The sequence below is a fragment of the Simochromis diagramma genome, unplaced genomic scaffold, assembly GCF_900408965.1.
Source record: "Simochromis diagramma unplaced genomic scaffold, fSimDia1.1 OVJJ01000501.1, whole genome shotgun sequence".
In the NCBI taxonomy this organism is placed as follows: domain Eukaryota; kingdom Metazoa; phylum Chordata; class Actinopteri; order Cichliformes; family Cichlidae; genus Simochromis; species Simochromis diagramma.
The window spans coordinates 1,518,636-1,535,501 of record NW_024387320.1 but is presented as its reverse complement, the minus strand read 5'-3'; the positions used below and the strand labels follow the sequence as shown (position 1 = coordinate 1,535,501).

Here is a 16,866-nt window from a genome sequence, read left to right as displayed (position 1 = left end):
TTTCTTTACAATGTGCTGCTATTAGCATTACAGGTAAATCTTTAACGAGTACACACTAATTCCACGTTGTCACATACTGTACTCTTTTGTCATTACTCTTTTTGATAAAGACAATCCACCTATTACTGTTACTTTCAATATGGTTGTCAACTTTGGTAAAAAGGCATATTTTTTAAAAACAAAAATAACTAGACTTATTTATAAATTATCTTGGTGTTAAATTCTGAATGTTTGATTGTCTCGATCATGACCTTAAAAGTCAGAAATTACTATGAAGCTTTTTTATAATGCATATACACTTTTAAAAAAGCTGTCAACATGAGTGCAACATGTCTTGGGTGTTTTAGCCAAATCTCCTGGATGAACTGACCCTCTTTTCTTACCCACTTCTCACGGATCAAAGAAGCTTGATGTTCATGCTGGTTCAGGATTTAAAATGATGCCTACTATTCAGAAGACCGGCGGTTGAGTCCTTAACTATTTTTCCAATCTGTGTGTCTACAAGTGTCTTTGGGCAAGATCCTTAATGCTTATTTGTCCCAGATGACCCAGATGGCCCCTCTGGCCAACTGGTGTTGGCCAGAGGGGCCGATGGCGCGATATGGCAGCCTCGCTTCTGTCAGTCTGCCCCAGGGCAGCTGTGGCTACAACTGTAGCTTGCCTCCACCAGTATGTGTTCATGAAAATAAGTCTATTCATGACTAAACTGGGTGAAGAGAGAACATGGAGAAGATGTTAAGTTGACTGGATGGAAAAGCTACACTGACAAAGGATGTTGTGAAGGAGGACATGTGACAGGGGGATGCTAAAGACAGGGTGAGACGGAGGGAGATGATCCGCTGTGGCGACCCCTAAGGGAGCAAGAATAAGGAGGAGGTCACATTACTGCTGGGAAACTCAGCTTGTGGTTCGGTGTTGGCTAACTAGCTTGTTATTTAGATTAGTTACGTATAAGCTTATACATTAATCAGATTCTTGGCAGGATGGTGGTGCTGTGTTAGCACAGTTCTTCAAGAAAAGTTTGAACCTTCTCATCCAAAGTTCAAAGACATGCGTGTCAGGTTAATTGGTAATTCTGAAGCATTTGTAGGTGTGCATATAAATCAGTGAGTGTCTCTGTGTGGTAGCATTTCCAGCTACCACCCTGCCTCCCCTAGGCTAATGGTTAAAAAATGTATGGATGGGTGGATGGTTAGACAGCTGCATGAATTGACAGGGTGTTCCGGCATTGGATAACTGAGCCAAGGGTGAAGGGATTCATGCATGTAAGTAAAAAACATTGAGACACAGGACCACAGGAGCGACATGTCTTCTCACTATGAGATATATGATTCACAAAATATGGCTAACTTCAAAGACCTTTCGTTATTCATATACTGTCATAATAAATATGTCAATGCGCTTATCTGGTGTTTTACATTAGAAATGAAGACAAAAACAGTAAAGTTGTAAACTGACTTCCCTGCTACCAAAAACATAAAACTCCAGAGTAAAACCTCTGAAAATGAACCAGTGGTTCTGCAGTAAAACTGCTTCCTAAAAGGGAAACAATGCCTATAATAGAACATCTGGAATTTTCCAAGTGTGCAATGGGATTTTTTGAATGGATGGCACTACAGAGACAAACACAAATTTTGGTGCTTCCGTCTACTTTTCAAAGATTGTTGCACTGAAGTACAGCATCATTAATTAATTTAATAGAGCTTGAAGATGATGGTGGGTGAATTTGTAAAGACTGTTGCTTTAGGGTAATGAATGAAGAATTGTTTTTATAACTCAAAAGGTTTATTACTGACAGCACTGATAATGCACAATTTAGACCATGGCAATTTATATCAGTAAACTGACATGTTAACATGAAGGGCACAATAGAAATAACAAATATGGTTAAAATGTTATTAGCAATGCAAAGAAAGGGAGATTAACGTTACGATTTGTTTTTAAAATGTAACTGCCCGCCTTCAAATCACTTTGACCTCACTTCTGTCAGGTAATTAATTACGATTAGGTAAATATTCTTTTTAATTATTACCTGCTTATTTATGGTATTTAGACACCATGTGATAAACCACCAGAACTTGCACTTTATATCAAACATCTTTTATTAGACAATAAGAAAATGCAAATGCTTAACAACAGAAGTCACCCCATTCAACCAAAGTCTTCAGCATGCTATATAAACTCAAAGCTCACACAAAGTCAAAACCCTTCAAGTGCTTGTTATTGTCTTCTACAGGTTTTCAACAGTTTTCTCTTCACAATCATGTTCTGGAGAAGTGAAACAACTTGACTCAAGCTTTTAAATTTCACACAACACAACTATAATACAATTAACTCATTACTTGTTTATTGTATGATACAAAACACCTTTAAAAAAAGAATAAAGGACATAAACTGCAATACAGTCTGCTTTATAACTGAGTACATAAAGCGAAATGTAAAGCTCCAGTCGCTAAGATCAATATGACGCAAAGGCAATGCTATTGCACACAACACTGTGAATTCATGTGGAGCCTCAGTGCTCTTTTGCTGATGCGTCTTCAACTTCCATTCTGCTTTATGTACTCTAGTCTTATTTTACAGCACCACACTTTTCTCAGTTTATACTACTCCTTGGTGACGCTGGTCTTTTCTTGGGTGGTCTTGGGTCGTTTAGATTCTGGAGGCTGGCACACTGGATCAGTGGGAGGAGAAGGACGATCTGGTGAAATAAAAAGAAGGTTACACGTCATAGCCTGTTTCTGTGTGATCTTCTGCTGCGTGTACAGTCATGCGAAAAACAACATTTCCCCAGTCCTGTGAAAAAACGTAAGCCCACCTTTACTGTTTGCATAGCAATTAAGAGGCTAAGTAGTAGCCAGGTAATTCCAATCAAATGTACTAAATCATTTTTCAGCAAGTGTGAGCACAAGTTCTAGCAGTTTGCTGGTCTGGAGGATTCAGATATGTGTTAACGCAATGTCACAATCTTCCTCGTGCCGCAGCAAATTCAACTCAAGGTCAGACTGTGCAATGCTCAACAGCTACGTCTCAGACTCATGACAATGCAATTAAAAAAAAAAGACTGATTTGGAATGAAACAATGAAAATGAGCCTCTTCTCTCTAAAAAGAACATGATACCTAAAGCTTGATTTGACAATAATGGAGATGTTTGGTGAAAACACAGCATATCAGCGTAAACACCTTGTGCAAACTGTGAACCACGGTGTTCGAGGGGTAATGATTTGGGCTTCTTTGGCACCCGGGGCTATATGATGGCAGGGCTAGCGATTTTGCCAGCCCTACCATGATCTGCTACTAGAAAGCAGGACTTCGGCATTAATTCTGGGTTTTCTGCACTGCATGATGTTTTGGGGGGTTTTGTACATTAAACACCATCAGGGCTGAAGGTGCAAGAATAAACAAAAATACGCTGAAAAAAAATCTGAACGTTAATTAATGAAATATTCAATTATGAGCCCATCAGATTCTCCCATGTCTTAATGATAGAGTTGTGAAATTTAAATAACTGTTTAGGGCTCTATAGCACATCATGGTCACCATGGAAACGCGAACCCCATTTGCGACTAAAAACAGACCTGCAATACAAATGCATTTAGGATCGGCGTGTGAATAAAAAGTTTGACATTAAGCACACGCACACTGATACCACAACAGCAGCAGAGATGATGATGGTGGCCCAGTTTAATGTGGAGCTAGAGTCTGTTTACACACCGCAAAGAGCAAAGAGGTGGAGCTTCTTTTGAACATTTATTATTGCTCGTTAATAAAAGAAACGCTTCAGTGGAAGATCTACGTCATAATTTACGCCTTCCACGCCAATCAAATGGTGTCGACCTAAAGTGTAGGCACATTTCTTGGGAGGTTACAGTGCAGGGTTAAGTGCATTCTGTTTCATGCGTATAACCTTTTCGTATTTTTCTAAAATTATAGTTCCTTGTAAAAGCAGCCATTTAGCTGACAGCAAAATAATCAGTGTGACTGATCATAACAGCATAAAATGTGAGGCCTTGTGTCTCACATCTAAAACTTGGCTAAAAGGCTTCGTGCAAAAGGACAAAGATCCTAAGCACAGCTCAATGGTCCAGTCAGTCGTAACTAACTGCATGACTTTAAGAGAGATATGCATAAATAAATTCCTGAAAACTTCAGTGAACCGAAGCAACATTATAAAGAAGAATGGGCTAAAATGTATCAAACAGACCAAAAGTTTAGCACTGAAGAATTAATATAGCCCTTTCAGGTTTGCTTACTTTGATGTTCACTCCCAAACAAAGTGGCTCACCTAATCAAACTATGCTGCTGGCTTGTTTGCAACCTGTCTGACTGCTTTTGTTTCCTGCTTCTTTGAATGCATCTGTAGCTGTGTCATAGTCAGAGATGTCAGTAAACACAATTTAAGCTACAAAAAGACTCAAGGTGAAATAGATCTTCAAAAATATATATATGTTCTAAGCTCTAGTACAAATCCATAACTTGCTACAAGCTTGCTATAAGAGCGTGTACATAAAGAGGTAATCCAAGTTGGAATTACTCAAATATGGTACTGTAATAAAGGCACAATAACATACACTGATTTAAACATAGGATAAGACAAGTTGTTGCTACTATCACTCAGTCTAAGGAGGGCCACAACAATCCCTGGGCTCTTGCCACCTAATAATTGTAAGCATCTCACTCGACTCTCCATTATAAAAGTTGATTATCGTGGAAAGTTCAGCATTAAAAAAGACGGCGAAAACCTCACCAACCGTGTTTGGCCTTTTCCGTGGAGGAGAGAGGGCTGAAAAGTGAGCCAACAGCTGGAGACCGGGGTGCAAGGGGAGTCAAAGATACTCTCCTGCAAACAAAGAGAAAAAAGTAGCAATGCTGAAAAGACCTCAAAGCAACAAAACGTGTATTTATCGTCTTTTGTTTTGTTGTTGCCCAACAGTGAAAATTAGTCAAACGTTCCAAGTTACAGATGTGAAAAAGGGGGTACACAAAAGCATGCACAGGCCTGCTATTGTCTGCCAGCAGTCTGACAGAGTGATTATTATTTTGTAGTCAGTGGGGGGTCCAACGAATCCCTCATACCAGACAGGGCTTTGTTCACACTGCAGGTGCTGGGCACATATTAACCGACAAAAACCTCACACAGCAAATTGAGCTATTTATATTTCTCTTAACTTATTCAAAAGAAGGCATATTATACACTATAAAGAGCACAGTGTTTTCTTACTTTTCACACTCTGAAAACTCAAACTGCATTCAAGGGGGCTAGGGGGGTAGATGTAGTCAATACGAGTCCGGTCAAAGATTTGAATAGATCATATATTTCCATAAATTAGCATACGCTGTAGTTTAGGGCAAACTGCACTCTTCACACGCGCCACGCTGCATCTAAAAAGAAGCTTTAATACTCACAGTGAAGCTTTACCGCTGCTGCTGCACAAACAACACTTATTATCTCTACATTACATGCTTAATGAATAATTCCACTGTGTTTCTAGATCACTCGAGTGGGTTTCAGCAAGTTTCCCTTTCCTGTAAAATATATTTGAATAATATTCAAAATTGGAGACGCTCATCCTCATAACAGATTTTTAGACACAACTCTTAATAAACTGTGGAACATGGATTTGAAAGATGCTTTTGTTTAAAACTTTACTGTCAAAAAAAAAAACATCCACAAATTATATGTACAAGCATATAAGTACTTTCTTTAAGGAGGTGTTTTTTGATTTCCTTTTTTCCCCACATACACTTGTGGGACACTTCATTAGGTACACATTGCTAGGACCAACTTGTGCTTTCAGAAAAGGCCTGATACGTGATAGAAGTCACACAGCTGCTGCAGATTTATCAATCATCCGTTCCACCACATACCAAAGGTGCTCAGATTAAACTAAGATCTGTGGACTGTGAAGGCCATTTGAGTAAACTCATGTCAAGTTCAAGAAATTAGTTTGAAACGATGTGAGCTTTGTGACATGGTGCGTTGTCCTGCTGAAAGCAGCCAATTAGAAGTCACTGTGGTCACAACAGAATGGGCATGGTTAGCATCAGTACTAACCAGGTAGGCTGCAGCATATAAACAATGCTCAGTTGCTCTTAAGAGCTCAAATATGCCAAGAATACAGGCCTCCACATGATTACACCACAAACACCACCTTGAACCAATGATAAAAGACAGGAATGATCGGTGCTTCCATGTTGTTTACAGCAAACAATCCATCCAAATGACTCAAGGCAATGTTTTACCAAACTTCCATTGCTGAATTTTGATCAGCCTGTGTGACCTGTAGCCTCAGTTTCCTGTTCTTAGCAGACAGCAGTGGCACCTGGTGTGGTTTTCTGCTACTGTAGCCCATCCACGTAAGATTCAAGGTGTTGTGTATTCAGAGATGCTTGTCTTGATACCTTGTTTGCACAGAGCTTCTATTTGAGTTACTGTTGCCTTCCATTCAACTTGAAGTAAGCTGGTCATTCTCCACTGACCTCTGACATCAACAAGGCAATTTTCACCCAGTTGTTGTGCAGGAAAATCTCAACAGATCAGCAGTTTCTGAAATACTCAAACCAGCCCATTTGGCACAACGACGCCATGTTAAAGACCACTTGAATCCTCTTTCCTCCCCATTCTTATGCTTGGTTTGAGCTTTAGCTGTCACTCTCTTGACTGTGTCTACATGTATAAAAGCAGCAGTTATAAAGTGTCTGTTTATACTAATACCAATATGTACAAGGCTTCCTGAGAGCCTCAGGGAATACACTGTTGTAAACTCTGTTTCAGACTGTTTTTTTCTACTTTTGAAACTGTATGATGTCATAGATAACCTTAGTAGTAGATAACCTTAATCTGGTAAATTCAGGCACACGGTTCTGTTTTCACAAAAACTTCTGTTTGTAAGAGGCAGACAGAGGAAAGGTGTCTAAGGACAAACGAGCTAAAACAGCTTGTTTCAGACAAATATGGCTTATTGTGAACTGTGAATAATAGTGAAAACCTATTGTCAAAGAGACCAAGTGGAGCTAGAAATGAGTACAATACTTTCCCTTTAAGCAATTTATGTTTTTAAATAAAATAACTATTAAACTTTTACGTTTTTGAAAGTTGAGGGTGTGAAGCACTTTCTTTTTTTAAAGACTGAATGAAACAGCTTTGAATTTCTATTGGCAGCTACACGAGAAAACAACTTGCATACAAAAGAAATAAAAACATACCCGTACTAAGTACATCATTATTTACCAGTTTTACTTTCTGCCACCCTGACAGAATCCCAAAGACAGCTGCTCTAATATTTACCTTGGAGTGGGCCCTTTTGATGTGGCAGCACTCTTAGGTGTTGCGGGCCCAGGAGTATTGGCACTGTTGAGGACTTTTGGTGTGGATGGAGAGAGGGGGGTTACGCGTGGTTGGGGAGTGGAAGGGGCGCTTGTGCTCCCAGATTTTGAGGACTGAGGTGCTGCAGAGGCCGTGGCTTTAGGAGTAGTGGGCTTTCCCCATCCCTCAAGGGTGTTGAGGGTGATCCTGCGGGGCTGAGGTTTGGAGTTGGCACGAGGGGTGCTCTTCTTCTCCTCTGGGGAGGTTAGAGAGGGGGCGTCTTTGCCCTGGTTAGCTTGGGATGTGGCAGGTGGGGCTGGGGGTGACGGCTGGGATATAGGAGATGAGCCTTTGGCCAATGATGCCTTCTTGCCTTTTTTCTCAACACCACTGCTTGGGACAAAGACCTCCAGGGTGGGCGGCTCTTTCAGTGGAGTGCCCAGCTCCCCAGGAGAGAATGACAGGAAGGAGCAGTAACCGTCTGTGGAGGACACAGCCAGGAAGGAACCATCACGGGACCTGCAAGGGATAAAGTCTGCTTAATGGTAAAACATTTACAGTTTACCATCCACCTCTCTACTTCATGGGCATAAATCCACACATAAAATATCATTATCAGACTAAGGAATGCTCACAAAGTTACAAGCTTTCAGGTTATTAAATGTAAGACTGACTGTAAGAAATTATTATTATAAGTTCGATCATGTCTTTAGCAACAAATTAACTGATAACTTCATGTTATTTAAAGCTTATGCTGGACTCTAAGTGCAGGCTAAACTGGGTAGTTTGCAGTATTGTGCTGCAGTGGATGAACTGTTTGGTCACTGATAATTTAGCCCATAGATAGCAGCAGAGATGCAGCAAAGGTGGTGGGAGAAGTATAACTTTAAGGAGAAAAATCTTTCAAAATCTTGTTTGTCCATCACATTTGACTAGATATTGATGCACTGAATGTTTTTTCTTTACTCAACTTTCACTCATCAGCACGTATAAAACTCTGGCTCCTGTTTCTTCCTGTTAAAAGAGTTTTTCCTTCCTACTGTACCTTACAATATAAAGCATCTTCAGGCAAATAACTGAATAACAGGAGTTATTTGAGCCAGTCATGTTCTTTAGTAACACTCGCCAAATTCCACCTTTATGCTAGCTATATTCTGGCTGAGCAACACATGGCTTATGTATCTGATTGAAGCCTGTCGACAAAGCAAGCACATCTACTGGAGCTCATAAGACAAATTAGGCGCATTTCATTTTAAGGCAAATGTTTCACATGGCATCTCTACCCTTTAACCCCTATCTATATTGGCTTCCAAGAGGTGAAAGCTTTCCCTTTATCACGGTGACAAATAAAGGTCTTTTATTCCAATTGCTGCAGCCATCATATAAAAGATGAATTTGGCCTATTACTAGCTGTTCCCTGCTTCTGTCTTCCTGTCTTTTGCTGATTTCTGTGGTTTTGATGGCAATGGCATGAAGTTTTGTACTTTATAACCTCAAAGTGTGTGTTCTGTGAGTACAGATTATCTGCTTTTATGTATTGCTGTGTTGTTTTGTATTTTCCATTAAAAACCGTCTGTAAGACAAAATATTCCTTTAAGAAAATCAGGCTTCACTCAAAACAAGTGAATAATATACAGATTTGGCTGTTTTTTAACAAATAAGTAAATACATATTACTTTTTTGTGTGCACATTATCATATCTTCCTGTAGTCTTTTGCTTTTGAAAAGTTAAATAAAGATACCTGTGCAAAAACAGCTAAAAAGAAAGTTTACCATGTGAGATCACTGAGTGTGTGGTAGTGGATGTTGGACACAAGGCCAAATGGAAGTTTCTGCTGCGTGTCATACAACAGGATTGAATCCTCAGAGGCCACGGCAAACACCATACGGTACGGCAGCTGGAATACGTTGGGAAGAGCCTGGACAGTACCGTCTGTAGGGAAGAAATGGGAATGGGAGTGACACGAAGAACACAACACAAGAAAAGAAAACTAGTCCGAAATAATCAGTCTTGCTTGAATGTCCTTGCCTTCTCCTTTTTTTGTCCTCAGTTCAAAGTAGACAGGGCAGCAGCGCACAGCCAGTGTAGCCTTAGATGGGCACGGCAAGTGAGCAACAGGCCTAAAAAACACACAGAAAGATATTTATATACACCGATTATTAAGCTTTAACAGACTCTGAATAGGGTGTAAATACAATAACAGGCCACAAAAGATACCTCTTTAGACCCTTCCTGGAAAAGATGTAGGTGGTATTCATGATGTTTTCTCCTATCTCCACGCATCCAGCTGAGGTTTCAAAGAAGCAGACAACAGCGAGGCGAAATTAGAAAAAAAATGCTGCACTGTTAGAACACGAGATTTCACCAGTAAAAAGCATGCTTTGTGTTTACCGGGAGCAAGCAGGAATGACCCGTCTGGTGTGAATGAGAGACGGCGAAAGAAAGACCTCATGCTGTCATCGTGGAACATCCTGTACTGCTTCACCTGAAAAGGTCACGCAACAGTTCTAACTCGCTCTGGACAGTTTGGTAGAGCATTTCATTTCTTATATTTGGTTTTATAAACTTAAGGTTAAGGAATAAGAATAACACAAGCAGGAAAAACCTCAAAACACCTTTTGCAAAGTTAAGAAGAGAGGTATTGTGGCTCATGCAACTATCAGCTTGGATGAAACACAGATTTCTCAGAATTTCAGATTTATGAGAGACCAGACTGGTGCTAATAAAAATGATTGGAAAAAAGTAACTGAGACATTAGAACCACCTTTAAGACATTGAAGAGAGTTTGTAAAAAGAAGCACGACTGACCTCTCCTTCTGCAAGCGGCCCAGAGCTCATTTTACTGATACTGAAGGCCTTCTTCTTGGTGTGAGTGCTGTACACACGAAGCACCCTGAATGGGAGGAGAAACAAAAATATTCCGAGCATCAGCGTGCTGACACATCAATGCCAGTGCCTACACAACATCAAATACAATCATTTAATAAGGAACAATACTGCACTCATTGCCCACTTTGTTAGTTACACCTGTTCAGTTGTTTGGTAATGCAAAGATCTAACCAGCCAATCACATGACAGCAACTCAGTGCATTTAGGCAAGAAGACGTTGTCAAGTCAACCTGCTGAAGTGAAAACTGAGCTTCATAATAGGGAATAAAGGTGATTTAAGGGACTGATAAGAAGGCAAAAGAAACTTAAATAACCACTTATTACACCTAAGGTAAGCAGAAGAGCATCTCTGAATCCCTCAACCACTGAAGCAGATGGGCTCCAGCAGCAGCAGAACACACAGTGTCACTTCACTCTGCTAAGAACTGGAAACTGAGGCTAAAATCCTCACAGGCTCACCAAAAGTGGACAATAGAAGACTGGGAAAAATGTTGTGTGGTCTGATGAGTATCAATTTGTGCTGCAAATGACATGGTCAGACTTTGGTGTAAACAACATGAAAGCATGGATCCAACCTGCCTTGCATCAATAGCTCAGGCTGATAGAGGTGTTAAGGTGTGGGGGATATTTTCTTGGCACACTTTGGGCTCGTTAGTACCAGCTGAACATCGTTTAAATGCTATAGCCTACCTGACTATTGTTGCTGACCCATGTCCACGGCTTTATGGGCACAGTGTACCCAACAGGATAACGTGTCATGTCACAAAGCTCAAGTAATCTAAAACTGGTTTTCTGATGAAGTCACTGAGTTCACTGTACTCAAACAGCCTCCACAGTCACCATATCCCAATCTAATAGAGCGCCATTACGAAGTAGAGGAAAAGAAGATTCACATAAATGGTGTGCAGCCGACAAATCTGCAGCAACTGTGTGCTCACATCATGTCAATAGCTGAGGAATGTTTTAGGCACCTTCTTGAATCTAAGGCTACATCCACACGTACCCGGGTATTTTTGAAAACGCAGATTTTTCTATGCGTTTGCACCTTTCGTCCACACGTAAACGGCGTTTTCGGTCACTGAAAACGGAGATTTTTAAAAACTCCGGCCAGGGTGGATATTTTTGAAAACTCCGTTTTTGCATTTACGTGTGGACTAGAAAAACGGGGAAAACACAGCGTCAAAGGTGTGCGCATTTTTTGATGTCACACTGTGCGCCACGTTATTGTTTCGGTGAAATGAATTTCTACAATACTGTTACTGTTAATTCTACTCTCTGCAGTGTTTAAATGCTTACATATACACTAGAGGTGGAAATCACCATACATCCCACGATACGATATTATCACAATACTTAACGCACGATATGATATTATTGCAATTTTTTAAAATATTTTGCGATATTCAGATTCTGTACATAAAGGTAAACTTTATCAATATTCATTTTATCTAATATCAAAGGCTCACACTCAGTCTTTCTCTCATTTCAGTCAGTTTTATTGTTGACAAACTGAACGGTTGACAAACTGAACTTAACTGAATGCAACCATCTGGTACAATTATAGCTATTTTGAACTATGCAATTTATGAAAACTATGCAGCCCCTTCAGCAACTGAAGAATTTGAAAGTAAATTAAAACAAAATATAATTTTACATTAAATAAATTTTTTTTAAAACTTAATTAAAATAAAACATGTCTTAAATTAAAATAAGTAAACTGTCATGTTTATTGCTGCCAAAAAAAAAGTTAAACACATTTGGACAGTGAAGGAATGTCAGGATTGTTGCTCAGAAAAAGGATCAACATGCTCTGAAGTCAGAGCAGAAAAACCTTTTTTGTAACAAAATATCGATTTCTGCTGTCCCTGTATCGATACATTATTAGCAAACAAAATATCACGATACTACACAGTATCGATTTTTTCCCCCACCCCTAATATACACACAGTTACTGTCCCTCCACACATACAACTCTGTTCTGCTTCTATGCCCCAGCTTTGTTTACTATTTCCCGCCGAGGCTTCTAGACTTCTGATTGGCCAACATTTCTGCACGGTTAGGAATATAGCGCCACCTGCTGCTTTGGCATGTTCATAGCAGCGTTTTCCTTCATTTCTGCGTTTACGTGTGGATGGGATTATTTTTTAAAACGAAAACGGAAAATCTCCGTTTTCAAAAATACCCGTGTACGTGTGGACGTAGCCTAAGTGATGTAGATTTAAAGCAGTTCTGGTGTTAAAAGAGGATCCACCAGGTGACTTAGTAATGTGTCCCTAATAAAGTCGCCAGTGAGTATATAGGAATGTGAACAGCATTCTCAAATTAGATTAATCCATGTTTGAATCACCTATCACAGCTGAGAGTGGCAATATATTGTCCTTGGGGATCCCAGGTAACCCCCTGCACGTAGCTCTTGTGGTCATTCAAGATAGAAAGCTTCTGTCCTAAAAACACAAACAACAAAATAGACAGAAAGTCAAAAATAACACCAGATAAAAGCATCACAGATAAAATGTATGCACCCACAAACCTTTATTGATGTCCCACATGATAGCTGTGTTATCAACAGATCCAGACACCATGAAGTTTCCATCACGTGTCCAGCAGATGTCATACACATCCTCTATGTGCCCTCTGGAAAGAAATCAGATGATAGCAAACTCCTTTCTATAACCACATCTCATGGGCATTATAGTTATAAGAGCTTCAACAACCAGAGTGCCACACAAAGTAATTAAACACCATTTACGACTGAGTCTCACTTCGTTGACCTTAGCAAACATTAGCACTTGCTGTTCCAGCATACCTAAGCGTTTTGACCACAGTCCAGCTCTCCTTGTTTAGCTGAGCATCCTCATCCTCCTGAAACACAGATGCCTGCTCGAGCTCCTTGGAGTCGTTGAGCTTCCACAGCAGAATTATTGCATCTACATCAAAATGTTAAAAGGCCTCTATTATTGTTTCTTAAAAAAACATGTTTCGTTTTGAGAACAAAAACAACAGTTGCTTTTAAATAGAAACACGCATGTTTGCAATGGAGAAAAGGCTGAGAAGCGTCTGTCTACTACGTGGAACATACCATCTCCTCCTGAAGCAAGCAGCTCTCCGTTGGGGCTAAAGCGCACTACATTGACAGCTTTTGTATGTCTAGCCAGATTAGACAGAAACTCTACCACCGCCTTCCCGTCTGGACCAGCATCCACCCGCCACAGCTGCAAAAACATCATTAGGAAAAGAGATCATTAAAAATTCTCGGTAAATTGTCCGTGCAACATACAGCTCTTCACAAACAATACTCTGTCCACAGATTAATTTTAGTAGGATAAAGGTTATAAAAAAGGGTAAATGTATTAAAAATCTTAATACTTAAATAACTGCTATTAGGTGGATCATCCCTTTAAGGATGTCACGTGCCTCGATAATTTAAAACCTTGCTGTACGCAAAAATGAAAACATCGCATTGCTTGATGGTGCATCATGACTTAGAGACTGTCACCGGTGTCTGAGAAGGAAAAAACAAAAACAGGACTACTTTTGACTGCTCTGTTAGTCACAAGGGGCCACCACAGTGAGTAGTTCTCCTTATCTGATTTGGCAAAGAGTGTTATACAGGATGCCTTTCCTAATTTGTGTTGTACAGTTATTTCATTTTTAACCTTAATTTATATTTTATTCCTTCCTAGTTAAATTTACCCTTTTTAATTTTTCATATTTATTTCCTATCTTATTCATAGCTTTTTCCTTTTTTGTTTTCTTTAGGTCACGAGCAGTTGTCCAAGCATTTCACTACATATCGTACTGTGTATGACTGTGTACGTGACAAATAAAATTTGAATTTGAATTTGATTTGATTTGATGCAACCCTCCCAGGGATTTGTGTCTCCTCCAGATCTCAGACTAAGGATCTTTGACTTGTTGTGTTAACCAGTATCCTATGGGCCTTAAGAGAGGCATTCTCTAAGGGCTGAAGCGGGCCTGAAAAAGTCTCTGTAAACAAAAGGTCAATAATCACCCTGACAAATGCACAGTGAAACACTTGCTTAAATGTACAGTTGTGGCCAGATTTCTACATACACTCTGGTCCTTCAAAATCCAAGAAACTCTGTGAAGATCTAAGAAGGAGAATTGTAGATGTAGATTGTAGGATTCTGCCTGAGAAACATGCCCCTGCTCCAAAACTGACACCTTTAAGTTTGACTGAAATGCCCACGTGAACGAGGGCCTTCTGGAGAAGAATTTTATGGTCAGACGAGACAAAGATTGAGCTTTTTGGTCACAATAAAAAGACGTTTGTTTGGACGAGTAATGGTGAGGTTTTCAAACCCAAGAACACTGTACTAACTTTAAGCACGGTTGTGGCAGCATCATGCTCCAGGGCTGTTTTGTAAGTGGTGCTGGTAGATTGCACAAAGTGGATGATGTAGTAAAAGATTCTTATTCTGTTTCCTGTTTTCCTCATTCTCCCTCACATGACCGCAATTACCTCGTTTCCACTCTTGACTTTCTCAACACTGATTGGTTCTTGATTTTCTTTGTGCCTTAAATAAACTCACCTGGCATACATTGTATAAGGACTGCACTCCCTTTCACTCACTCTTTTCACTCCCACATAGGGCGGCGGCTGAGGTCAGTTTGATTTGTTCTTCTGAGTTTAAACATTTATGTTCAAGTTAATGATATAAAGTCCAACCTTGTTTTCTCTTTTAGAGTTTAGTAGTCCATGTGTGTCTTCCTTTAAGTTAAAGTGAAATAAACCAAGACATAAGGAAAATCAATGATTAGGCTGTTTTCTTTGCATTCTGACCAGATGAAACCCATGGTGATAAACTTTACCTTACCTTTGAACCTCCTACCTAACAGATGGAATCTTATAGGAGAATTACCACCAAATTATTCAACTTCACCTCAAATCAGCAGTAAAACAGGTGTTCCAACAGAAGAATGATACCAAACGCACATCCATAACTGGTTTTAGAAAGGATAAAGCAAGCAAGCATTAAATTTTAAATTCATACTTGTGTACTAGATTCTTATTTTTCTTAAGTCATTAAAGATGTACGCTGTACAATCATTTCACCCTGGAAAAAGAAAAGTCAGAAGGAATCACTAAAAGCCCAAAATGACCATGACATTCATGATGAGTATATGGAAGATTATAATTACAACTGTACTCTGTCTACCTGCACTGGGACTGTTCAGAAAGTTAACAAAATATTTTTTTTCTCCATATTATCTGTTTCTGTGTCCTTATTCTTAAGGTAAGTGTTTTTATGACCAATTAATGAAGAAAAAACAACTGATGGGTACAAATACCTGCGTCTTCTAATCCGTGAGACTCACTTCTTCCTGGTGCATTTATAGACTAAATCATTGGTTTTTTTTTCTTTATTTCACATTTTATTTAATTAAAAACAAAACAAAATAAAAATCGTCGACCTCTTACGGAGTTAACCAGATGTTCTGACCGCTGTCTCCACTCACCCTGACTGTGGTGTCCACTCCAGCTGTGGCCAGTCGATGAACGCGTCCATCTGAGCTGTGCTGAAAGTCCAGACTGTACACTGGCTCCTTGTTGTGCCATGCTATCTCACACGTTACCACCTTCATTTCTTTTCAATTTTTATATTCGGCACCGACCTCAAGGGATAAAAAAACACGATAAATTCACCACCTAGATCGTTTTCAATCAACTCATATGAACGCATTAGTTAGCAAAACGTACAACAATGGACTCTGAAATACGGATTAGAGAAAACAGTTTGATAAAGCCGCTCATTTGGCTGCACTAATATATAGAGCACAGCTGGCTAACACGTTAGCAGTTAAACTGGCAGGTTAGCTGGACTGGTTTACGGCTAAACACAGTGGACATCATTCCCATTCATGAACATTTGTGTTAAGTTACTGTTAGCTAAGGAGCGTGCCCGTTATAAATGCAGACGAATTACAAATGCTTATTAATCTGAACGAAGATAACTGGAAGTACATGGCAGTATTTACCTTCTCTGTTGTCCAGCTCAGTCAGAATTGGTAAATTCCCGCGTACCAGACTCTCAAAACTTCCGGTCTGCCGTGATTGGACAAAAACACGGAAAGGGCGGGGACAATTGATAGTCTTGACTTTTTGTTTTTTTCATAACGTAATCCGCAAAGATCTTTAGCCATCCCCTCATTTCTTCATTTATTTACTATGTAATAAACACCAGACATGGCGACTTAGTGAAGCGTGCAAACATACGTTGATATACAGAATTAAAAAAAAAAAAAAGTGGGGGGGGGAGACTAATCAATTACTGATAGTATAGCATTGTGTGTTTTTTCTACTCAGGTATGTTTTTACTGAATTGACCGTGAATTTGGGACCATTGCCATCATGAAAGTGGATGAAAATCTAATGGTAGTCGTCTCTGTTCATAATTCCATCAGTATTGATGTTGTCAATCCCCAGTACCATTTACCGAAATGCAGCCCTAAACTATGACAGTCTCCACAGTGTTTTACAGGTAATTTTAAACACTCAGTGTTTTTAAGCCTCGCCTTTTGTTTTTACCTTCACTTGGCCAGTTTCCTAAAATGGTTTAGGCACACAAAGCACAGCATGCTGAAATATGACAAGTTCTCTTGTTCATAAAAATACTATGTTCTAGTACTCTGTTCTAGGATGCCCTC

General features: G+C 39.6%; 1 protein-coding gene across 2 annotated transcripts; it reads right to left on the bottom strand.

Annotated features, from left to right (window-relative positions):
- Window positions 1-2,084: 2,084 nt before the first annotated feature.
- On the bottom strand, window positions 2,085-16,378 carry chaf1b (chromatin assembly factor 1, subunit B). 2 transcript variants are annotated; one of them, XM_040005593.1, is made up of 14 exons: window positions 16,198-16,378; window positions 15,679-15,834; window positions 13,277-13,409; window positions 13,004-13,124; window positions 12,728-12,831; window positions 12,545-12,641; window positions 10,117-10,201; window positions 9,700-9,793; window positions 9,526-9,595; window positions 9,337-9,428; window positions 9,081-9,240; window positions 7,290-7,826; window positions 4,749-4,841; window positions 2,085-2,701 (listed from the first exon to the last, which is right to left on the bottom strand). In XM_040005593.1, coding segments are annotated over exons 2-14 (1,713 nt in total). In that variant the 5' UTR covers window positions 15,805-15,834; window positions 16,198-16,378; the 3' UTR covers window positions 2,085-2,700. The 2 variants fall into 2 exon arrangements, with proteins under 2 accessions (XP_039861527.1, XP_039861526.1); XM_040005592.1 differs by having other exon boundaries at window positions 4,753-4,841; window positions 16,198-16,365.
- Between the last annotated feature and the right edge of the window lie 488 nt (window positions 16,379-16,866).